We start from the raw sequence: 25,702 nt of genomic DNA, 5'->3' as shown, positions 1-25,702 counted from the left end.
AAAGTAAGATGGAGACAGACGGATCAACAGTAGACTGAGATGGGGAAGAAAAATATAAAAGGGAAATGTTGGAGACTGAGTGAGAGGGAAGTGAAAAGAAGGGGGGGATGCTGGTCTGGGGGGGAGGGAAGAAGAGAAAAAGGAGATGGATAGGCTGGGAGGGAAACCTAAAGAGAGTTGGGAGGGGGGAAGAGAAAGAGGGAGGAGTGCATCGTTTTATAGATTGCCTGGCGCCAGAAGCCCTAGCACAGACCCCGAGCTATTAAATGCATAGTACAAGTAGTACATTTGTATCATACAGAAAACCAGGAGTCTCAACAGCTTACTAATACCTTAACAGTTGAAGAAGGGCTCTTTAAAGTTTCAAGGACTTCTCTGCTCTGTCAGTTCAATTGCACTAGGATGCCTCACGTCAGTCCTCAAAAGTAATAAACCGGTCTCCAGTTTTCTCTAGGACTAGTCAAAAAAACAGCTATCATAACCTTTCTTACTGAAACTTAATATCGTTCCACTGCAAGAAGTACATACATAAATACTGTATACATTAGTATCTCTCACAGCGTCTACAGTCAGCTTTTTTTTTTCTTTACCGCTCCAATGCTTCTATTTCTAGTTTAAACTCTCACCTCCCGCTTCCTGTTTTCGGGTATTCTGGGATACGTAAAAGACATTTATTTATTATACTTCCTGAAGCTTGATCCAATGCACTCTGGGATTTGTAGTTTTCCTTTATCTCGCAGGAAATGCACAGCAGTAGGGTTTTTGTTTGGACTTCCATGCCCAGCGTGCCACCGAAGGTTGTGCGTGACATGATATGACGCGCGTGGGCGGACGAAGGGAAGCCGGAAGTAGGGGGCAAAGTGGCCGGCTTTTCTGTGAATTTGTTGCTTTCCTGGTCTCGATTAGCGGCGCTCTGGTTCGGTGCCAGGTGTAACGCAATAGAGGAAGAACAGCCAGCAGCTGAAGGGTCACCGTTTCCAAGATCAAAATAGGCGGAACCGGAAGCGTGATTACAATAACAATCCGTTTTTTTTTTTCGGGCGACGGTAAGACTCTTCCTTGCCCCCCCCCCCTTTATTTTTCAGCGCACTCCCACACCACTAGGCCGCTCTTTACCTGTCCCGGCCTGGCTTTCTTTATTTCACGTAGAGGAAACAGAAGAACGAAATCTCTTCCTAAATATGAAACCAGCAACAGAAGAGATGTAACAGACAGCAAAACCAATGAAAACAATCACCAGTCAGGCTTTATTGGTATGATAAATGTTCAAATGACTGGACAAGAGTTGTGTTTTGGCCAACAGGTCTGCATCAGGAGTGGAAATGTTTTGATGTATCAGTACACAAAGAGATGAATGTATTGAAGATCATATGATACAATGGCAACTATGTCTCCAGCATGTACAAAATGTGTCAATCAGACTTATAAAACACCTCTGTGCCCGCATCCCTGTCTCCCAGGCTCTATCATTGGTTCACTGGCTGCCCGTAGCCAAACATTGTGTTAAGAGCCTGACGCTAGCGTTCAAATCCTTGCATGACATGACATGACACCAGGCTACGTGATGGCAAAACTTCCTCAGTACATGCCAAACAGGTCCCTCTGCTCTCAGGATGAAATATGCCTCAAAACATCCCCTGGTCATGCCTTTCAACTGCAAACCGCCAACCGACGTTACTACTCTCACTTCGTACAACTTCAACTTTAGGAAAGCAATAAAAACATACCTTTTCACTTAACTCCACCACCATTACTGATGAATCACAAAGAAATGTTTATTGGTACTGATCCTCAGTATGTGTCACGTTAGGATAAAACTTGTATTGAAAAATCTTGAACTGTAACCATGGCAAATTTGACCTGTATACTCTATATTATGTATATTGGTATTAGATCTCTAGTATGTGTTGAGTTAGGATAAAACTTGTACTGTAACTATGACAAATTGTAACCTGTTAACTGTATATTACGTATGTTAACCTATAACCTGTTTTGAGCTCTTTCAGGAAAACGGGATAGAAAATGAAATAAATAAAAAAATGTAGATAAAATGCAACTGTGAAAAAAACTCAAAATACCAAGCTTCCATTATGTTAGTAATGGCAGCTTGGTGTTTTCATTTTTTTCACAATTGCATTTTCTCTACATTTTATTGCCATTTGTATCACATGAACTTCAATACATTCATCTCTTTGTGTACTGATACTTCAGAACATTTTGACTTCTGATGCAGACCTGTTGGCTGAAACGCGACTCCTGTCTAATCCTTTGAACTTTTAACATACTTATAAAGCCTGACTGGTGATTGTTTCCATTGGTTTTGCTGTCTGCTCTGTCTCTTCTATTGCTGGTTTCTTTATTGTACAACATACGAGGAAGGCTGCACATGTGCCAAAATAGGCACACTCTTCCTCCTATCACCCTGCTGGCCAGCTGGCGGAACCAACAAGTGCTGCAGCTGTCGGGGAAACAGTTGATTTTAGCCATCGGCCCCTGTTTCTGCAGACCCACCAGACCTGAGCATCATTTTCCTAGCACCTATATAGGGTCTTACCTCCTTCAACCAGATCCTGCACAGGTGGCTTAAAAATAAAAAAAATACCTTTTTTTATTTTTTTTAGACTGGTTACAGAAGGGTGGGAGAGAAAAAAGGAATCATGAATGAAAAATGGGTAGAGGGGAGATGCTGAATAGAAGGATGAGGGGATGAGAGAGGGGAGTCATGCTAAATGGGAGAGAAAAAAGGGACTGTGGATGGGGAGATGGGGGCAGCACAAGAAAAGATATGGGGTGCAATTATAGCTTGCTACAGCTCTGACTGTATTTAGCTGACAGCTGCCTTGGAGAGGGGTGTCCTATTTTTTTTTTGTCTTCACAAATATGGTAACTTTACCGTCTCTCTTCCTTAATCTGTGTCTTAGTACGTATGCTATCATGCCAGATACCCCCGCCTACCCAAGTTCTGTTTGTGAGTCATGTCTCGCCTCTTCCTTCCTAATCTAGATCAGCAAATGCATGTATGTTCCTAATACAGTGATACCTTGGCATCCAAACGCCCCAGTACTTGAACAACTTGGAATCTGAACAAAAAATTAGAGCAAATTTTGCCCCGGAATCCAAACACTGCTTTGGAATCCGAACGCCCTGCATGTTGTTTGTGTGTGTTTGTTTCCCGGAATCTGAATGCTGCTTTGGAATCTGAATGCTCTCCCTGCATTATGTTGTTCATGTGTGTTTGTGCATACGTTTCCCCAGCACTTGGGCCACCCATATGTCGTTCAGTTCATTGTGGGAAGCTGTAGTGAAAGCATCTCGTGTGATTTTCACCTTTGTGTAGTGTAGTGAGGAAAATACTGTACTGTATTATTATTTGTTAATATTTTACCTTAAAATCCAGTGTATTTACTGTTAAAATTTGAGTTTATGGGACCCAGGAACGGATTAATCCAGTTTCTATTATTTTAAATGGGAAAAATTGTCTTGGAACTTGAACAATTTGGAACTAAGTTCAGATTCCAAGGTATCACTGTACATTTGTTTCTCCTGTCCCCATACTGTCATCCTAAATAGTCTTTCTGTATTTGCTCCATTTATGCAAGTCTCAGTACTCCTGTTCCTTGGCCTTTGAATTGTTATTGCATATTTTTCTACTGTTCCCCTTCTCTTCCCTATTGTAGCCTTATGTAACTTTGCACATACCGCTGACCTATGTTCTCTTTTCTTTAAGAGCAATAAATTCTGGCATTGAAATGTATGCTCCAGGAGGGTCTGCTTTGCCTGGAGGGCACCGGAGGCGGGGCCAAGGTGGTAGTGCCCTGCCTAAGCAGCCAGAGAGGAGCCTGGCATCAGCACTCCCAGGAGCTTTGTCCATCACTGCTCTGTGTACTGCCTTGGCAGAGCCAGCATGGCTGCGCATTCATGGGGATACATGTACCCGCCAGGAGTTGGGTGTGGCAGATGTTTTGGGATACATTGACCCCAAGCTACTGAGTGGTGAGTAAATGATTGAAGGGTTAGCAGAAAAGAGTTTTCCTTACACTCTGCTATTTTTGAAGCTGGTGAATCTTATATTTGTTTTTGTATGTTTACTACATTGGCAAAAAACTTCCACAAGTCAATTCATTTTGTCTGATTGCTTGAAAGATTTTAACTGAGATTCTGAGGCTTCCCCACCCCACATAGCAAGAATAGTATAATAAAAGTAACTAAAATATAAAAACAAGTAATGCATTAACATGTCATTGAGTAGTGTGATGTGATATCCCCAGTTGTGTGGAGATTTGATTAGGTAATTTAGGCATCCTATGTCCAGTTAACATTTGTATTCATCATCAAATAAAATGGAGCACAAGAAAATTGTGGTAGAGATTTTCTTTTTGAAAAATGTGACTTGGCAAGTTAAAGAAATGCAGGAGGAATTGGAGACAAGATATATTTTCTTTAAAGGGAGAATAATAACCAGAGGTTTATACTGGTGAATAATGTGTTAGCCAATGTTCTTTCTATGACTTTGTCTTGGATAAATTGTAGATTTCTGGATTGTCAGATTATAATTGGGGGGGGGGGGTAGACTAATCTATTAACCCCAGAATTGATGATTCTAAGAGGGAAGCAATGGGTTAGAAAAGCCATAGGAAGAAATTGACAAGGGCTTCTAAAGGTGCTTAATATATTGAATGTATAGCAGCAAATGCTTCCAAGAGAATGGGATTATTTCTGATTTTCAAAAGTATACAAGCCATATTTACAAATTGACCTGACTAGCATGGAAGCGGATGTGATTCCAAAATTGTTCTTAGTAAGACTGAGAATATTACATTGTCTAACCATGCTCCAATGTGAACAGAGGTAGAAGCTGCTACAGAAAATAGGGGATGGCCATATTGGATTAAATGAATCTTTCTTGTACAATCCCACTCTATTCCTGGATAAGCGGGTTATGTATCCCATGTCACGAGACTGTTTGTAGGAAGCCTCATTTACATAATTTTTTCAGACCCTCCCCTCTTACCTCAGGACTGCCCTCAGGTTTCCAGTTGCTTTCCTACAAGCAAGACTGTAGGAGCTAGTCTTTTTTGCTCATGTTTAATTTTTCTTCTACTCAGTATTTTTACATCCTCATGCTGCAGAGGTTCCCAGCAGGGACAGCTCTGGCTGCAAGAGATCACAGACTTTGTGGAGAAAGTCTATTTCTAGAAGGTTGGCTGCCTTGCAGTGCACCTCCTGAACCTCCTGCTCGTCAGATCAGGGTGCGTTTCCTAGGTTCGTCCACTAGTGAGTTTGAACTTGGGCTGTGGGGCTCTGTGGACATGTGCCTGGGATTAGAGCCAACTGCGTTCCTCCACCAGGTTGCATGTGCAGTGCGTTCTGTGAGAGGTGGAGGTCCCCCGCCTTGGAGTCATAAGAAAACATAAGAAGTTGCCTCCGCTGAGGCAGACCAGAGGTCCATCCTGCCCAGCGGTCTGCTCCCGCGGCGGCCCATCAGGCCTAATTGCCTGAACAGTGTCCCTGACTAATTTTGTAGCTGCCTCTAATCCTCTAATCCTATCCCTATTACCTACCTCTACTCCTATCTGTACCCCTCAATCCCTTTGTCCTCCAGGTACCTGTCCAGACCCTCTTTGAAGCCCTGTAGCGTGCTTCTGCTTATCACATCCTCCGGTAGCGCGGTCCATGTATCCACCACCCTCTGAGTGAAAAAGAACTTCCTGGCGTTTGTTCTAAACCTTTCCCCTTTCAATTTCTCTGAGTGCCCCCTTGTACTTGTGGTTCCCCATAATTTGAAAAATCTGTCCCTGTCTACTCTTTCTATGCCCTTCATGATCTTGAAGGTTTCTATCATGTCTCCTCGAAGTCTCCGCTTTTCCAGGGAGAAAAGCCCCAGCTTCTTCAGTCTGTCAGTATATGAGAGGTCTTCCATACCCTTTATTAGCTTAGTTGCTCTTCTCTGGACTCTCTCAAGTACCGCCATGTCCTTCTTGAGGTACGGCGACCAGTACTGGACACAGTACTCCAGGTGCGGGTGCACCATTGCACGATACAGTGGCAGGATGACTTCCTTCATCCTGGTCGTGATACCCTTCTTAATGATGCCCAACATTCTGTTTGCCTTCCTTGAGGCTGTGGCGCACTGCGCCAACGCCTTCAATGATGTGTCTACCATCACTCCCAGGTCTCTTTCAAGGTTACTTACCCCTAGCGGTGATCCCCCCATTTTGTAAGTGAACATCGGGTTCTTTTTCCCTACATGCATGACCTTGCATTTCCCTATGTTGAAGCTCATTTGCCACTTTTTGGCCCACTCTTCCAGCGCTGTCAGATCTTTTTGGAGATTTTTGCAGTCCTCCTTGCTTTCAACCCTGCTGTATAATTTGGTGTCATCCGCAAATTTAATAACCTCACATTTTGTTCCTGCCTCCAGGTCGTTAATAAATATATTGAACAGGAGCGGTCCCAGCACCGACCCCTGCGGAACTCCGCTCGTGACCCATTGCCAGTCTGAGTAGTGGCCCTTTATTCCAACCCTCTGTTTCCTGTCCGCCAGCCAATTTTTGATCCATCGGTGGACCTCCCCTTGCACCCCGTGGTTCCATAGCTTCCTTAGCAGTCTCTCATGTGGTACCTTGTCGAAGGCTTTTTGGAAGTCAAGGTAAATGATGTCTAGAGATTCCCCTTTATCCACCTGGCTGTTTACTCCCTCAAACAAGTATAATAAGTTAGTGAGGCATGACCTGCCCTTGCAGAAGCCATGCTGGCTCGGCTTTAGCTGCCCAGTGTTTTCGATGTGTTCCCAGATGCAGTCTTTAATCAGCGCTTCCATCATCTTTCCCAGGACTGAGGTCAAGCTCACCGGCCTGTAGTTTCCTGGGTCTCCCCTTGAGCCTTTCTTGAAGATGGGCGTGACATTTGCTATTTTCCAGTCTTCCGGAATCTCTCCAGTTTTTAAGGATAGGTTGCATATTTGTCTAAGTGGCTCAGCTATTTCGTTCCTTAGTTCCTTGAGTACCCTTGGGTGAATGCCGTCCGGACCTGGCGATTTGTCGCTCTTTAGCCTGTCTATCTGCCTGAGTCAGGCCAGAGGAGCATTCAGAAGACCAGCAGTCTAGTTTGCTGGGCTTGTTGAGGCAGAGGATCTTCCTGTAAGCTGTTTCAGCTTCTCTTACTGCATCTCTCGGCACAGCATGACACAGTGAGTACAGGACTGACAGCAATTTGGGAGGGGGTGTTCAAAAGTGAATTTTGATCAGTTTGGGAGTTAGCCCTAGTCGTCCTCCCCCTAAAAATCCTAAAAGTTCTGTGTTTTGGGGTTTCCTGGGCTGTTCCCGGGCTGTTTTTCTCTGAAAGTTGCACCCGCGGTGGCCATCTTTGATTTTCATGATTTGAATTTACTTTTTTTTTGCCTCTACAACCTTAGTTTTTACAAGAAAACCACTCAGATGGACTCCTCAGGGCAGGATACTTTGGATTGCGGTAGATGGCTTTCTGGATAGCAGCTGTGTTTCACATGTTCAGCGGCGCAGGAGGGGGCGAGATTTTGTCTGCTCTGGTTCCCTTGACCCCTTTAGGGGGTCCTGCCGCTCACTCTAGCTGTGGCCAGTCCAAACAGTTGAAATTGCCCCCCGGGAACAGCATGATTGTGGCCCCAGTGCACCACTGTCGCAATTTGGCGGTGAAGGCAAAAAGAATCCTTCAAAGGCGGCAAAGGAGTTCTTGGGAGATGGTTGCTGACCCGGATGAGGGTTCTTCCCCAGAATTTATTAGCATGCTCTTTTAGGCTTATCTGGCCAGGAAAAAGGCACCATCTTTGCTTCCCTTGGTATCATTGCTGGTTACGAGGGTTACCCCTTCCCAGGACACGGATCTTAAGTCCAGATTCCTCAGGTTGTCCATGGATGATTTGCCATGGATGTCCAAGATGACCTGACGATGCCAATGCTTACGCAGACTGGCACTACCTCTACTGGCAATGTAGTGTCACACACAGATCTCCATGATCCTGATCTAGGAAGGACCCCACAGTGGGGAGATTCTTACTCCCTCATCTTTGGTCGGTCCAGTTTCCGAATCCCTCTAGGAGGTTGGGCAGTCAGCAGTGGTGGAATGCTCTCTTATGAGTAGCACGAAGCTGCATTCTTCATCCTTACATGATCATCCGGACATATCAAAGATGCTCACAGATCACTGGGAGGTACCAGAGGGTCCTCTAAGAGATGCTTGAGCCATGTCCAAGCTCTACTCGATGGCGGATGCGTTTAATCAGCGTTTTGCATCCCCAAAAGTTGATTCCCTGGTGGCACAGGTCACCAAGTGCACTTCTCTCTCTAGTGACGAAGGGGTTGTGCTGAAGGATGCACAGGACCGTAGGATTGATTTTGTCTTCAAATGGAGCTTTGATTCTGTGGCCTCCAGGTTGAAAGCAGCCCTGGCTGCTTCCTTTGTGGCCAGAGCTTGTCTTTCTAAGCTTCACCATGATCCGGACACTATAATGCTCCAAGACCCCCTTTTTTATTTCAAGTGTGGATTATGTGGCAGACGCTTTGTACTCTTCCGAGGGATGAGTAAGCTCTCAGCTTACTTTTTTCAGCAAATAGGATGTTGTGGATCTGAAAACTTGGAATTCAAGTCCATTCATACCTGGAAGACAGGCTTATCATAACCCAGTCAGAGTCCGAGGGGCGTCTGATAGTTTTCCAGGTTGTTCAGCTGCTTCATCGCCTGGGCTGGGTAATCAACTTTCAACTCATGCCAATGCAGGACCTGAAATACCTGGAGGTACACTTCACCACATGGCAGAACATGGTGTTACTGCCCAGCTCATGCTAGGAGAAGCTTCACCTCCTGATATGTGTATTCCTAGAGACTCCGGTCCCAATGGCCTGGCAGTACCTGCAGGTCCTGGGGTTCATGGTTGCAACTATAGATGTAGTTCCCTGCTACATGTATTTCCCTTTGGAGTCTGACTCCCTTGGACAGCAGAGGCTTGGGACAATCTGGCCTGGTGGTTGAGTCCTCCATCTCTATCCTGGGATCTTCCCTCTGGATATCCGAATAGATAATCCTGAAAACGGATGCCAGCCTGTATGGCTAGGGTGCTTTTTGCTCTGACAGCCAGGTACAGGGTCGGTGGTCCCTATCCGAGAGAAAGTGGTTGATCAATTGCCTGGAGCTTCAGGTGATTTGACTGGCTCACTTCGAGCGTTTCTCTGGAATCAGGCGGTGTGTATTTTCTTGGATAATGCCACGGTAGTGACTTATGTTAATCGCCAGGGTGGCACCAGGAGTGTGTCTCTGCACAAGGAAGCTCAGCTTCTCTTTCGGTGGGCGGAAAACCACCTTGTAGTGATTTCAGTGGCTTACATGGCAGAAGTGGACAACATCTAGGCAGATTATCTCAGCTGCCAGACTCTGGATCCCGTGGAATGGTCCTTCCCAGAGAGCATTCAGCTGCTTAGTGGAACAGTGGGGTTATCTAACGTTTGACCTCATGTTGACAGCGATCACCAAGAAAGAGGAGTGGATTTTCAGCCACCATCGTGAACCAGGCAGCGAAGGCTTAGATGCATTTAATTTTCTATCCCATTTCCCCCCTGGCCACTGGAGGGTCTTCTTTATGTTTTCCCTCCATGGCCCATAATAGGCTATCTGCTGAGATGGATCAAAGCACACAGAGGATGGGTGATTCTCATGACGCCTGACTGGCCGAGGCAACCAGAGTATGCTAACCTGGTTTGTCTGCAGCTGAATCAGGGTCTCGGACTTCCTTGCCATCCTCGTCTGCTTATTCAGGGCCCGATTACGCTCCAGGATCCAGACCGCATTGGTCTTATGGCCTGGCTATTGAGCGTGCGGCCTTAGTCCACAGAGGCTATCCTTTGGGCATGATAGGTACTCTCTTGTGTGGCAACTTGGAGATGTTATCAATTGTGGTGCGTCCAAAAACATGAGGTTCTGACTTTGCCATTGGTACCTCTGATTCTGGTGTTCCTTCAGGACGGACTGTAAAAGGGCCTAGCCATCGGCTCTCATGAGGCTTTAGATTTCCAAACTCTCGTGTTTGGGTCCTAATCCTCTGAAAGGCTCTTAGCCACTCTTCTGGATGTTGTTGGGTTTTGTTAGGGGTGCTTTGAGATTTCAGCTCCCACCCTATAATTCTCTGGAGAAGGCGTCCTTAATGGATATCACTATCAAGACTGTTTTCCTGATGGCTATAACTTCAGCCTGCATGGTTTCTGAGCTTCAGGCTTTATCCTGAGCTTCAGGCTTTATTCTTAGGATGACGGATTCCAGTATGTTTCTGTGCACTGTTCCCTCCTTTCTTCCAAAAGTGGTCTCCAGTAGTGCTGCCCGATTCATGATTCGAATCGATTCACTGATTCGAATCAGGTGGATCGATTTGAATCGGTTCGTTTTGGTAAAAAACCGGACTCACCGATTCAGCCCAGATTCAAGTTAATTCTTTTTTTCACCACCGGCCGCCAAACTCGTTCCCATCTAATGTAACTTCCAGTTTTGCGAAACCGGAAGTTACATCAGAAGAAACTAAAGAACGTGGGAGCGTCGGGGGAGCAAGCAGACCTCGGAAGCAAAGGGTAACCGGCAAGAGGGCTGAGAATTGGCGGCGGCGGGGGAGGGGCTGAGAATCGGCGGGAGGGCTGAGGGCTGAGAATCGGCAGGGGGGCTGAGGGCTGAGAATCGGCAGGAGGCTGAGGGCTAAGAATCGGCAGGGGGGGCTGGTGAGTCTTGGGGGCTGGGGATGGAAACTGGGAATCGGCAGGGGGCCTGGTGAGTCTTGGGGGCTGGGGATGGAAGCAGAAAATCGGGCAGGGGGGCTGGAGAAGCTGAGAATTGGGCTGGAGTAAATTAGAATCAAGCTGGGGAAGCTGAGAATTGGGCTGAGAGAAGACAACTCGTATGACTTATGGCAGCTTGCAAAGATCGCTAGAGCCAGCGATCTTCTGCAGGGCAGGCTGCTGAAATTAGGTAAATTGAATATGCAGGCCTTCAGGGGGGTGCAGACGTTCAGGGGAGGGGGCCCTAGTGTAGAAGTTCACAGAGGGAGGGAGGGAAGGGGGGGGTTCAAAGAGACGTGCATATGCCGGATTTTGGGGTTAGAAATAAAGGGTCTAAAAACAGAGGAGAGGGAGAGAGATGGTGGATAATGGGATTTAGAGATGAAAGTTACAGAAAGGGAGAGATGCTGGATGAAAGGGTAGTTGAGAAAAGGTGGATCTATAGATGGAGATGAAAAAAAGGAAAGATGCCAGACCTCCAGGGGAGGGAAGGGAAACGGAAGGGGAGGACAGAGATTGGAGATGGATGGTTAGCATGGAGACCCTGGCAAGCAAGTTATCAGAAGACAACTAGAGCCTAGGGCCAACAAGATTTGAATAATGACCAGACAACAAAAGGTAGAAAAAATAATTTTATTTTCTGTTTTGTGATTACAATATGTCAGATTTGTATCCTGCTAGAGCTGGTGTTAGACTGCAAACGTGGGTTAGGATTTAACAGAGTGAGGAAAAGTCTTTTTTGTTTGTTTATTTTGTTTACACCACAGCGCCAGTGTGGTTAGGAGGAGGCAAAGGGGGTGAAGAGGCTATAAAATAAACCCACCAGGATGTTAGAAAAAAACACCCAATTGGGCAGGAAAATCAAATCGAATCAAAAAATTGATTCAGTAGGCTGAATCGAATTGAAATTTTTTTTTTTTCCTGAATCGGGCAGCACTAGTCTCCAGTTTCCATATCAACCAGGAGGTCTGATTACCTACTTTCATGCCCTCTGGTTTGAGTGAGCAGGACCAAGTGTTGCGGTCACTGGATGTGCGCAGGCTCTTGTTGCGGTACTTAGAGGTCGCAAATGGGTTTCAGGTTTCCAACCACCTGTTTGTATTGGTGGGTCCTGCCAGTAGGGTTAGGCTGGCTTCGAAAGCCACTATAACTCACTTGTCCAGGAATAGAGCATGGATTTACTAGAAAGAAGATTAGCAAAGGTAAGAACCTAATTTTCTGTTGTTAAATAAGACAATTTTAGAATATATGAGTTGCCATAGTGGGACAGACTGAAGGTCCATCAGGCCCAGTATCCTGGATGGCTGAAGTTTGAGCTCCAGTCTCGTTAAGAATAGAATTCCATCCATAGCAAGATTTTTGTCAGATTCTTAGCAGTTTGTGTAGGCATTAAAGTGGATCGTCCCAACGGACACAATGCTGGTGAAAAAAAAAAAACCGGATGATGCATGTAGTGGAATGCACTTGACGGAAAAGATAAGCTCTCACTGTGCACATTGTGCACCTCGCATGGCGGCAACAGAATCAGAGAACAGTGCCTCCAACGATGAATCTACACAGAGTGACTCCTGTCTTTCTCGGTATGGTGAGGAATCAGGACCGGTAATGAAGTCCGATTTAATGAAATGGGTGCTGATATAAAAGGGGAATTTTCCTCTGTACATGGCCAAATTGAAGCGGCAGTGCTTGGAATTAAGCACAGAAGCTTTTTCAACTGGTGGGCCGTATGGAGAAGGCGGAGGCTCACATTGGGGAGCAGGAAGAGTCGGTTGCAGAACTACAGTGCAGAAAAGTATGCTGGACTGTGTATCTAAAGTTGAGAACTGATCCAGATGACAAAATATTAGGATTCGGAGGATTCATGAAACTGCAGCATATAAGAATGTCACTCGTGTAGTGCAAAATGTCTGTACGTTTGTGATAGGAATAGACTCCAGTGCAGATGAATCCTCCTCCGCTGTTCTTAAAGTGGATAGAGCACATTGGGCCCTGGGTCCCAAAAAGGGAGATCAGCCAAGAGATATAGTTGCCTACCTACATAATGAAAAAGCCAGCTGCTAGGCTCCTTCAATGACCTCTCATCTAAGGGAGAATGACCACGCCATGCGCCGTGTGCTTTAGAATAATGCTGATATTTTATTTTTGTAGTATAATACTCTTAGCAAGTGAACAACATAAAATCTTAAAAGAAGATCTCAGCATATAATCAGTAGCACACAGGAGAGACAATACAACAGACAAGAGGCCAGCAGATCTAACAGTGTACAAGTTCTCTCTGACTGGGGCTTTGTTCCGACACCCTTTTTATACTTCTATTGACATCATTAGAGGATCATCTGATTTCTAGTAATACATAACTAACTTTACCCTGAACACGTCCTGTTCCTAACCCCTTGCCTCCTTGTCCATATAAGGTATTGGTTTTTCTCATACAACTGGAGTCAGCTCTTTCCATTCTGCTTGGCCTGGACTTTTGGCCAAGGACAGATGTCATCTATAGCCAGTGTTCAGGTCTGCACATCCAGCTGAAAGTTTGTTTCTTTGTAAATCTAGGTACGGTAATTTACTGGGAAATACACCAGCCATTTATTATAGACTTAGGGTTCAGTCTGTGACATTTTATATGCCTTCCTTGCCTCCAGCAACTTGGGCAGGTCAGTGTCCATATCAATAATTTCCAGGAGAAAGACCGGTTACTGACAGTAGCGCAAAAGAAAGGATCTCTGCTGTGGGACAGTAATAAAGTGGAACTATTTCAAGATCTGAAGTCGGCAAATCGCCGGTTTTGGATGGGTTCACAGGTTGCTTTTATAAGACTTTTTAATCACTGGTGGTTCCCTTATTAGAGGGAACCGCATGTGCTGAGAAGTGAGCAGCTGATAAGCACAGATGGAGAGAGGGACCTTGGGGTGATTGTTTCTGAGGATCTAAAGGCATCTAAACAGTGATAGAAGGATGCTAGGCTGTATAGAAAGAGGAGTAACCAGCAGAAGGGAGGTTTGGATGCCCCTGTATAGGTCGTTGGTGAGGCCGCACTTGGAGTATTGTGTTCAGTTTTGGAGGTCATATCTGGCAAGGGTATAAAAAGACTTGAAGTGGCAGTCCTGAGGAAGGTGATGAAAATGGTAAGAGATTTGAACAAAAAGAAGATATATGAGAAGAAGACTGGAAGACCTAAATATGTATACTCTGGAGGAGAGGAGGGACAGGAAAGATGTGATACAGATGTTTAAATACTTGAAAGGCATTAATATAGAACCAAATCTTTTCCAGAGAAGAAAAAATGGTAAAACTAGAGAGCATAATTTGAGGTTATGGGAAGGAAGACTTAGGATCAATGTTAGAAAATTCTTCTTTATGGAGAGGGTGGTAGATGCCTGGAATACCCTCCCGAGGGAAGTGGTGGAGAGAAAAACGGTGATGGAATTCAAAAAAGCGTGAGATAAAAATAGAGGATCTCTAATTAGAAAATGAAGGATGTAAATTAAAGAACTAAGGCCGGTACTGGGCAGACCTGCACGGTCTGTGTTCTGTATATGGTGATTCGGTGTAGGGTGGGCTGGGGTAGGCATCAATGGGAACTCCACTAATATGGAACATGAGTATGTTACTGGCCAGACTTTACGGTAGATATCCTGCAAACAACGGGATAGGCTGGAGTCAGCTTGGATGGCAACTTCAGCATTTGGAACCTAGGACAATTCTAGACTTTATAGTCTATGGCCCAGAAATATCAACAAAGAGACAAGTTAATCTGATCATGTATTTTTAAAGGGTATAACTTATGGGCAGACTGGATGGACTATTTAGGTCTTTATCTGCCGTCATTTACTATGTTACTATGTAGAAGCTTCCCAGAATTACTGGATGTTTACCATTTACAGCCCAAGGATTTGTTCCCATATTTGCAAGTTAAGAACTTTGTACAACACAGTGGAAATAAGGCAGGAAGATGGTTTTCTATGTCCTCCTTTGAGCAACTGTTGGGTAAGCTGGTACAGAGGATGTATGTCTGGACTCTACCAGGCCCTATTGCATGGGGGCTTTCAGAAAACCACTTATATGCGGGCTTGGAAAACTGATTTGGGGAGGAGGTTGACTGACATTGAATGGGGTAGGCTTTCCTTAAGAATTCACCATTTTGCTTATGCTCCCCCTTTGGTAGAGATTGCTCTCAAGTTACTAATTAGATGGCATATGACTCCAGTTTTGTTGGGAAAGTTTATTAAACAGGAGGATGTTTGATGTTGGAGGGGGAGTGGAAACGTCGGTACCTTCCTACATATCTGTTGGGGATGTCCTTTTTAAAAAGCATTTTGGTCCCAAGTGTTTGCATATGGGGAGGGGGTGTTGTAAGACTGGATCCCTGAGCTAATGGACATAGCATTAATGGCAGGCATAGAGGGTAGGTATACAGATTTTCACAATAAAGTTTTTATGCTTGCGTTTACAGCAGCTAGAATGGTGGTGTTGCCACTGGCACCAACAACAATTATCCACCTTAGTCTAAGTAAGGTTAGAGTTGTGGAAGCTTTGTGAGCGTTATAGATTGGTCATCAACACGGTTAATAAGTGGCATTCATTTGAGCAGATCTGGAATACTTATAGGCCAAGCCATTCACAGAATATTGACCCATTGGAGACTAGTAGTCTTCGTAGCCCTGGATAGACTCTGTTGCCCATGGTACACGGATCTGGTCCACTTGCAGCAGAACAGCTGCCTCAGACTACCGCTGCATCATGGCATTCTGTTGCAGGGGCTCAAAGTATTAGACAATCTGGAACACTTTGGTCTTAAGGCATGGCTACTGAGCGCGCAGCCTTAGTGCGGAATGGATATTCGGAGATGGTGATATCAACTCTCCTCATTTCTGGAAAGCCAGCAACAATGGTGGCCTATGCTAAAGTGTGGAAAATTTTTCAGCATTGGTGCAAGGATAAATAGTTGGATCCTTTCTGAGCTTCCATTCCTGAGGTTCCTGCATGAAGGACTGGAGAAGGGCTTGGCAACTGGGTCTCGCTTAAATTTCAAGTAGCTAGCCTTTCATGCTTCCGGGCCAGAGTAGATCAAGCATCTCTAGCCTCTTATCTAGATATTTCCAGGTTCCTGAAGGGAACACTGAGGCTCTGCCCTCCGGTGAAGCAGCCTTTCCAAAATGGAATATTAATATCGTATTACAGGTCCTCACTAAAACTCTGTATGAACCTTTTTCAGAAGCATCTATCATGGATCTGATTGTGAAGATGGTGTTTTTGGTTTCAATCACTTCAGTTAGGAGGGTGTCCAATCTGCAGGCAATATCATGCAAAGAACCTTTTCTCAGATTCACAGAAGCGGGAGTGTCTTTGCGCACCGTGCCTTCCCTTCTGCCGAAGGTGGTTTCGGCATTCCATGTTAATCAGGCAGTGAGGTTACTGGCATTTTAGCCCACAGGCAAAAAGAAACAGGATAAGGTTTTGAGGTTGCTGGATATGCGGAGGGTGCTTCTCTGCTATCTTGAGGTGACAAATGATTTTAGACTTTCAGACCATCTGTTTGTCTTATCCAGCTCTCATTGTTGTGGTAGACCAGCCTCCAAGGCTTCTATCTCCCAATGGATTTGCATGGCAATCTCCACATTGGCTGTGATAAACAACCACCAGTCACCTTGAAAGCTCACTCTTCTAGAAGTGTGGCTTCTTGGGCAGAGTCCAGTGCATTGCTGCCTGATGAAATTTGCAGGACATAGTGGACATTTCAGCATAAGTGGATGTGGCCTTTGGGTCTTCAGTGCTTGTTGCAGACTCATCTGTACTACTCTAGACTCAAGGGGCTATTCTGGTATGTCCTTTTCATATGGAATTGTATGCTCTTTGCACAGGAAGGAAGGATTAGGTTCTTACTTTGATAATCCTCTTTCCTGTAGAACAGCATACGATTCCTTATGCCCTGCCCTGTCGGAGATGGATACAGCCTGCATTGAATTTCTAGTGGCTTATCTCATAGCAATTATAATTGGTTACAGAATAACAAACTAGATTTTAATACATCTAAAACAGAGGTTATGCTTTTTCCATGTAGGGAGAGACATAAATTAGGATCCTGCAAAAATATAAACAAAACAATAATAAAGGAAGTTGTAAAGGTTAAGATACTAGGGGTCATTTTGGACCAGAAATTGAATTGTCACGAGCAAATAAGTTCACTGATTAGAAGCTGTTTTTATAGGCTTCGGATGATTAGATAATTATCCTCATTCCTTGATGAATCATCATTGAATATCTTAATACACTCGTTAGTCATATAAAAAATAGACTACTGTAATGCCTTGTACAAGGGAATAACCTTAAAAGAAATACGTAGATTACAAATCCTACAAAATACTGCAATAAAAATAATTACCAAAAGGAAAAAATTTGATCATGTGACTTTCCTATTAAAGGAAAAACATTGGTTGCCCGTAAATTATAGAATTACATACAAAATAGCATTACTTACACACAAAACGTTAATGAATAAAGCTCCTGCATTGGTTGGAAAGGCTTCTAATTCCCTACGTTCTAACAAGATCTTTAAGATCTGAGGACAAATCTCTCCTCTTAGTCCCCTCACTAAGATTCATTTACTCAAGAAGAGAAACGATCTTCTCTGTTACGGCACCTCAAACCTGGAACTTGCTTCCAATTTATATAAGGGAAGAAAAAACACTTAGTAAGTTCAAAGGTCTCCTGAAAAGCTGGCTCTTTAAGGACGCTTTCAACTGAGATGCTCGAATTCCATATAACTCGAACATCCTGTAGCGTATAAAAATTTCTAAATGAAAATTAAATGGGTAACTATTCCCATCCGATTGTCTCAATACCTATGTTCATTTTATTTGTTTATGAATTGTATTTAAACCTATCCTCCTCTTGTGTCCTGTAGTGTCTTACTTTTATTAATTTGTGTGGTTTTATTCTTAGTTGTTTTTTACTTTTACCCTGATTTTATTTGTAAATCGCATTGGATTATGATATTGCGATCAAATCAAACTTTTAAATAGACTTGAAACTTGAACCAAAAGAGAAGAAACTTCTTGTAAGGGAGTGGGTTGGAGTTCCACTGCTCGCTGCATGTTGTTTCCACGGAGCTATTCAAGTGTTAGTACTAGTTGCACACAGGTAGGTGATAAGTTAGTTCCACCTTTAGTTTTGTAATTGTAGTGTTCATTTACTGTTTTTTGTTCCTATTGCAGAGCAAAATTAACATTATCGGGGAGTTCCCCAAACCCTTCCTTGTTATCATTTCCTCTCTTAGGGGTTATTGCTTGCTTTTGTACAGACTGAAGAGAGAGGGCACTGCCTAGAATGACAAGGAGGTGGAGCTATGAAAAACAATTGATGCCTTCTAGAATCCAACTATTGAGCTGGGGTATATAACCCACCCTATCTGTAAGGAATCGTATGTTCTACAGGAAAGAGGATTATCGAGGTAAGAACTTATTTCTTCTTAAAAATTCAGAAGTTTTGGGAAGAAATGTTCACATTTGAGTGTAGATGATGGATTTGGTGCTTATGAATGGCAAGCCCACCATGTGTCTTATGTGGATGCTATTGAAACAGACATAGAGGAAACCACTGCTCGCCATGGGATTGGTAGCATGAAATGTAGATACTATTTTGGTTTCTGCCAGGTACTTGTGACCTGGATTGGCCACTGTGGAAACAGGATACTGGGCTACATGGACTACTGATCTGACTCAGTATGGCTATTCTTATGTTCTTATGATGTGGATAGGCAGATTGGGTGGACCATTTGGCCTTTATCTTCCGTCATGTTTCAATGTTTAATGTGAAGAGAGGTGAATCTGAGTAATTATGGAAGTCACAGCAGCTAGACTGATAGTAGCAAAAGTCTGGAGGTAATCCAAGATCCCTGAACTAGACAGTCTTTTGAAGAAATTGTGCTACATTCATTCAGTGTCAAAATTAACAGCCTTGGGAGTTATGATCAAGAAGGGGATATAGGAGCCTGTTTCTTTGTAATAATAGCAATGGGGGAAAAATCACTGAGTAATAGGAGTGGCCAGTCCTAGGAGATTTTTATTCTTTGTGATATATAAATGGAAAAAACTTCAGTGAGATCTGTGTAAATTCTGAGGACAAATCTATTCGTGGAGAATTTTTCTCTCTCTGAATAGGACTGGAATCTTGACTCCTCTTTTTGTGTCTCTATCAGAGTACTGTATGAATCCTCAGACAGTGTTGCTGCTCCGTGTCATTGCTGCATTTTGCTTCCTTGGCATCATCTGCAGTCTCTCTGCCTTCTTGCTAGATGTCTTTGGGCCCAAACATCCTGCACTGAAGATTACACGCCGCTATGCCTTTGCTCATATCCTGACAGGTATGCTGAGATATAGGTTATATTCTGGATGTTGATAATGACAGGATTTTATATGCATTCACATAATTGTTTTCATACACACACATTTTCTGTGTATCATTTTATAACACACTGAGGTTGCACAGTATAAACAAAATGCTTGACTAGATGCATCTTATTATGCTTGCTTTCTTCACGTGCATATAATTTTCCTTGCACAGTTTTCACTCGTCTCATTTATAATTGGGTAACAAATGTATGTATATTGTATTTTGCTTTTTGGACAACTCCTGAGGAAGACTGAGTCTGCTGAAACACAGGCTATGTTGAGTCTGGTCTGCTTGTACTCTTATTCATATTTGAGACTCCATGGTTTTAATAAACTTTTTGGCTCATCCAGGTACTGTGGCTTTTTCCCATTCCTATTGTTTTTTCCTAGTGGTTCCTTAGCTCCCCCTTCTATTGGGTTTGCAGGACTATACGTACCAAGTTCCTTAAGTCTCTCAATTGGAATTTCCCTAAGGATATTACACCTGTGCCACTTACAAATGGGGAAAGCGTCTCGGACGTCTCGGTGGGAGAGACGCTAGCCACCAGTGACCATAACATGGTATGGTTTAACCTTAAGAAAGGCTTCCCTAGATCACAAACAAAAACAAGGGTACTCAATTTCAGGGGCACTGACTTCGCACGCATGGGAGATTTCGTCTACCAGACGCTACAGGTTCAAGAAGTAACTGATAATGTGGAAGCTATGTGGACAACCTTGAAATCGATCCTTCATGAGACAACTATCCGCTACATAAAATCGGTAACCAAACAACAAAGAAAAAGGAAACCCCAATAGTTCACAGATGAGGTATCACACCTCGTCAAGGAGAAGAAAAGAGCATTTCTATCATACAAACGCATGGGGGAAAAAGAAGCAAACATTGAATACAGGACAAAGTCTGCAGCGGTCAAAACAGCAGTCAGGGAAGCCAAACTTCGTATGGAAGAAACTCTAGCGAAGAACATCAAGAAAGGGGACAAAACCTTCTTCAGATACATTAGCGACAGGAAAAAGAACACAAACGGGATAGTACGCCTTAGAACGCCAGATGGGAATTATGTGGAAACTGACTCCGATAAAGCCAAACTACTGAATGATTACTTCTGTTCAGTCTTTACCTGCGAGGCACCAGGACACGGGCCTCGGCTGGATGCAAAGCAAAGCATGGATGACCCATTTCAGAAGTTTGAGTTCACACCAGCTGATGTTTACAGAGAACTGTCAAGACTCAAGGTGAACAAAGCCATGGGACCGGACAATTTGCACCCAAGAGTGCTCAGAGAGCTATGCGATGTTTTGGCGGAACCGTTAGCCATGCTCTTCAATCTCTCCCTAAGTACGGGGAGAGTCCCCCTGGACTGGAAAACTGCCAATGTTGTTCCTCTGCACAAAAAGGGTTGCAGAGCAGAGGCTGCGAATTACAGACCAGTAAGACTCACATCAATAGTGTGTAAACTCATGGAAACTCTACTTAAAGGGAAATTAGACACGATATTAGATGAGGGGAATCTGAGGGATCCCTGTCAACATGGATTCACTAGGGGCAGGTCATGCCAATCCAATCTTATCAGCTTCTTTGACTGGGTGACAGGAAAGCTAGACTCGGGAGAGTCTCTGGACATAGTGTACTTGGATTTCAGTAAAGCGTTTGACAGTGTCCCACACCGTAGACTATTAAACAAGATGAAATCGATGGGGTTAGGTGAGAAACTAACGGCATGGGTCAATGATTGGCTGAGTGGAAGACTTCAGAGGGTGGTGGTCAATGGCACCCTCTCTAAGACATCGGAGGTGACTAGCGGAGTGCCACAGGGCTCAGTCCTGGGACCATCCCTTTTTAACATATTCATAAGGGACTTGACCCGAGGGCTTCAGGGTAAAATAGCGCTGTTTGCTGATGACGCCAAACTGTGTAATATAGTAAGTGAAAGCGATCTCACGGATGGTATGGCGCAGGATCTGATCAAGTTGGAAAACTGGTCTTCAACATGGCAGCTGGGCTTCAACGCAAAGAAGTGTAAGGTGATGCATCTCGGCAGCAGAAATCCATGCAGAACATACACCTTGAATGGAGAAACACTAGCTACGACCTCAGAAGAACGGGACTTGGGAGTAATCATCAGTGCATTCATGAAGGCTGCCAAACAAGTAGAGAAGGCCTCATCCAAGGCAAGGCGGATGATGGGATGTATCAATAGAAGCTTCGTCAGCCGTAAACCTGAAGTCATAATGCCACTGTACAGATCCATGGTGAGACCTCATCTGGAGTACTGTGTGCAATTCTGGAGGCCACATTACCGTAAAGATGTACTTCGAGCTGAGTCAGTCCAGCGAATGGCCACTAGGATGGTCTCCGGACTCAAGGGTCTCTCATACGAGGAAAGACTGGGCAAGTTGCAGCTCTACTCTCTAGAGGAGCGCAGGGAGAGGGGTGACATGATTGAGACATTTAAGTATGTCACAGGTCGTGTCGAGGTGGAAAACGACATATTCTTTCCTAAGGGACCTTCAGTCACAAGGGGGCATCCGCTCAAACTCAGAGGAGGGAGATTTGGTGGTGACACCAGGAAGTATTTCTTTACAGAAAGGGTGGTGGATCACTGGAACAAACTACCGGTGCAAGTGATCAAGGCCACTAGCGTGCTCGACTTTAAGAATAAATGGGACATCCACGTGGGATCTCTACGTGGGTCAAGCAGCACTCTGACTTAATGGGGTGGGACAGTAGAGTGGGCAGACTTGATGGGCTATAGCCCTTTTCTGCCATCATCTTTCTATGTTTCTATAAGTCGGGAGTTCTACAACCGTCCAGCTTTGCAAAATACATTTGTGGGCAATCAAACACATTTTACGACACATCAGATGAGGACCACTATTTATATAGCCATATGCTTTAGGGCTGTCCAGTACCAACTAAAACACTTGAATGGACCTGCCCAAAAGGATCGAGAACTAAAGTTAGATATCTTTTACACACATTTATAAATTGCCCATTCATAATGTGCTCAAGGTGATGTAAAGTATAGCAAACTGTTTATTACAATAGCAAAGAAGGGGGTTGTTAAGAGGATACTGCTGTTACCATCATCCACCCATTTGCAGCCTTTCTAGCAATAGAGAGAGTCTTTGGGCTGTAGATTCTGGGATAGTGGGGTAGAGACTAAGGCTGCAGCTTCTTGTGCCCAGCTTGCTTCTAGAATCTGCAGCCTTGGCCTTTCTTAATCAGCGCCTGCTCCCAGCAACCACATCCTAAAATCTTTCTCTTTCACCTACCCAGCTGCTTCAGCAGTAACCCTTCTGAATCTGTTCCCACTCCCGCAAGTAGTAGCCTCTCCATCTTGCTGTCTTCACCCACTGGCCCAGTGCTGATCAAAAGCAGAAGGAAAGTGGCTACATATTGGGCTGTATCCTCCTCCTTTGCCCCTTGGTTGTGTAATAGAATAGTAGTGTAACCCAACATTGATGTATCTAACATTTAGATACCCACAGTTATACTAGCCATAGACCTAAATGTGGCAAAAGCTCATGTAACTTACACATAACTTTCAGAATACTGTAACTGGGAGCCCTGTCCATGTTCCATGCATGCTCCATCCGCATTCACACCCCTCTAGGAATTGTGTGCTGAGGGACTTAAGCCCAGCCCATATAGAATAGCATCTAGGGCACTAACAATAAGAATAGCTTTACTGAGTCAGACCAATGGTCCATGTAGCCCAGTATTCTGTCTTCATGGTGGGCAATCCAAGTACCTGGCAAAACCCAAATAGTAGCAACATTCCATGCTACTGATCCTTGGCAAGCAGTGGCTTCCCCCATGTCTGTCTCAATAGCAGACTATGGACTTTTCTTCCAGGAACTTGTCCAAACTTTTTTTAAACCAACTGTGTTAACCACTCTTACCACATCCTCTGGTTATGTGCACCAGAGCTTCACTATTCTCTGAGTAAAACAAAATATTTTCTCCTATTGGTTTTAAAAGTATCTCCCTATAACTTCATAGATAGAGTGTCTCCTATTCTTTTTTAATTTTTGATAGAGTAAAAAATCGATCCACTTGTACCTGTTCTACACCACTCAGGATTTTGTAGACTTCAATCATATCTCCCGTCAGACGTCTCTTTTCCAAGCTGGAAAGCCCTAACCTCATTAGTTGTTTTTCCTATGAAAGGAGTTCCATCCCTTTATCATCTTGGTTGCTCTTTGAACCTTTTCTAGTTCTGCTATATCTTTTTTGAGATAAAACAATCAGACTTGAACGCAGTACTCAAGGTGAGGTTGCACCATAGAGCAATACAGAGAGGCATTATAACATTCTTAGTCTTGTTTACCATCCCTTTTCTAATAATTCTTAGCATCTTGTTTGCTTTTTTGGCCACCACCACTCATTGGGTAGGTTTCATCTTATTGTCTACAATGACACACCCAGATCTTTTTCTTGGGTGCTGACTCTCAAGGTGGACCTTAGCATTTGGTAACTATGATTTGGATTTCTCTTCCCACTGTGCATCACTTTGCATAAATACTATTTTTCTGTACATTTACACACACAGAGTGGTGCATAACTGTGAACACATAGTTTAGAATTGCCCTTTTAATAACTAATTAAATGTACAAAAAAAGATGCAGGCAGCAGTCCATCAGATGGATGAGTGCTAGCCACTATTTTACGTTAAGTGCCTTGTTGGAGAGATTGAGAAATAGTACAATATCTGGGTTAGAGTGGCAGACCTACAAATGGTGAGGCAGAGGGGTATAAAGGGGAGATATTCAGGTCCATAATAGACAAGATCCACTTCCAATTTGACAGACGCACTTTAGCATTCATAAACTATAAAAGATTGCTGAAAGAGGAAGAAAGGAAACGGTATCTAGAAAGGCAAGAGCTGTGAAAATGGTCAGGAGAACAAATGCACAGATAGAAGAAAAAATAGCTAATACAGTAAATAGGGTGATAAGATTTTATTTGGATATGCTAATCATAGAAGGAAGTACAAAAGAGCATTATAACTCTCAGAGATAAAGGGAACAAATATGTGTATATAGTCAAGAAGAAAGTGAAATTGCTTAACTGATATTTCTGCTCAGTGTTTAAGAGCATGCTTAAAAGAGGGCCACAGAAAATGCCAAAATAATAATAGAAGTGAGATAGACCTCAGTTAAATCCACCTGAGCTGTATTTGAAAGCTTCAGTGTGACTAGTCAGGTTTACTTTTGTGATAACAGGCTGATATAAAATCACAATTATTAAAGGTCAAATTTCACCACTCTTCTTCTTTGTCATTCATTCTCTATCCTTTCTGCCTTTATTTATTTACAGTATTTATTAACCACACAATCCAAAAGTACTTGGTATTCAAATAACATGCAAAGTTAAATCAAAAACACAAAAACAGCACATAAATAAAAAATTAAAATCAATTAACGTATCTTGAACTAATCCACCAAATATCCTTCTTTATAACCTTCACTTTTGCTTATTCTCTCTCTTCCAGTGCTGCAGTGTGCCACAGTGATTGGATTCTGTTACTGGGCCTCAGAGCTGATTTTGGCCCAGCAGCAGCAGCACAAACAACATCGTGGATCTCAGGTTTATGTCACATTTGCTGTGAGCTTTTACCTTGTAGCAGGAGCAGGTGGTGCCTCCATTCTTGCTACTGCTGCCAATCTGCTGCGCCACTACCCCACAGAAGAGGAGGAGCAAGCACTGGAGCTGTTGTCTGAAATGGAGGAAAATGAACCATACTCTGCTGAGTACGAAGTGATGAATCAATACCAGCCACCTCCTGCATATACTCCATAACACTAGCAAAGACTGCGTCCAGGGGGGCAGCTGTAGTATACACCACTTGCTCACTCCTAGGCATCTTTCCTCTAGGCCCCAGGCATCTTACTCATTGCAGTATGGATTTCACACTATTTGAGGCTGGGTTGATGACTGACTAACTGACAGACAACTTTCTCTGTACTGTGCTCTCCAGATGCCTGGGGTGGGGGATTTTATTTTTGTGATTTTCATTTTGTAATATTTTTGTTCATCAGTTGATTATTTTTCACTAAAATTATGACTTGACTTGTTTTTTTGGGTTTTTTTAAACTTCTCCTCTTTCCTCCACTGCTGTTTTTTTTGTATCACAGATGCCTCATCTATATGGTTCCATTAACACCACAACCAGCTTTTATGTCAATATCCATTTTTTTCCAGTGCAGATACCACTCTGTCATGGTCATGTAACTTCTGCTATCCTTCCTACCAGTGTTACAGGCTAATATGTCTTTTATCTACTTCTGCTGTAGCACTGGTGGCTCATACCTGCCATGTAAGGGAGTGAGAAGTAATGAGTATAGCCCATGAATTCCAGTCCCTCTGGCAACTGTGAGAGACACAACCCACTCCCTTTCAGAACTTTACTTTTTAAAAAGGCTGAAATCATGTCTCCTAGTGTTTACAAGACTTGTATCATTGTGATGAACTACCTTGTGATAGTTTATTTTCATCTAGTCCTACTTGGTGGTGTA

The 25,702-nt window shown here is 43.7% G+C and overlaps 2 protein-coding genes across 5 annotated transcripts in view; one reads left to right on the top strand and one right to left on the bottom strand.

Moving 5' to 3' along the window:
• Nucleotides 1–777, bottom strand: part of CIAO1 (cytosolic iron-sulfur assembly component 1) — a 39,450-nt gene extending 38,673 nt beyond the window's left edge. Inside the window, exon 1 of one of the 3 annotated variants that reach the window (XM_033949176.1) lies at nt 627–777. The gene's annotated coding sequence lies outside the window, so the exon portion shown is untranslated. Of the gene's footprint in view, nt 1–332 lie in introns of all 3 variants that reach the window. The other 2 variants (XM_033949175.1, XM_033949174.1) reach the window with 2 other exon arrangements.
• On the top strand, nt 778–25,256 carry TMEM127 (transmembrane protein 127). Of its 2 annotated transcripts, none has more exons than XM_033949177.1 (4): nt 778–1,046; nt 3,728–3,993; nt 18,988–19,152; nt 24,679–25,256. In XM_033949177.1, exons 2-4 carry the CDS (start codon nt 3,750–3,752, stop codon nt 24,984–24,986), a joined length of 717 nt encoding a protein of 238 aa, XP_033805068.1. In that variant the 5' UTR covers nt 778–1,046; nt 3,728–3,749; the 3' UTR covers nt 24,987–25,256. The 2 variants fall into 2 exon arrangements, with proteins under 2 accessions (XP_033805068.1, XP_033805069.1); XM_033949178.1 differs by lacking the exon at nt 778–1,046 and adding an exon at nt 2,329–2,578.
• The last annotated feature ends 446 nt before the right edge of the window (nt 25,257–25,702 follow it).

The sequence above is a fragment of the Geotrypetes seraphini genome, chromosome 6 (assembly GCF_902459505.1).
Source record: "Geotrypetes seraphini chromosome 6, aGeoSer1.1, whole genome shotgun sequence".
NCBI classification, from domain to species: domain Eukaryota; kingdom Metazoa; phylum Chordata; class Amphibia; order Gymnophiona; family Dermophiidae; genus Geotrypetes; species Geotrypetes seraphini.
The sequence above is the reverse complement of the archived record's forward strand: the minus strand, read 5'-3'. Positions and strand labels throughout refer to the sequence as shown.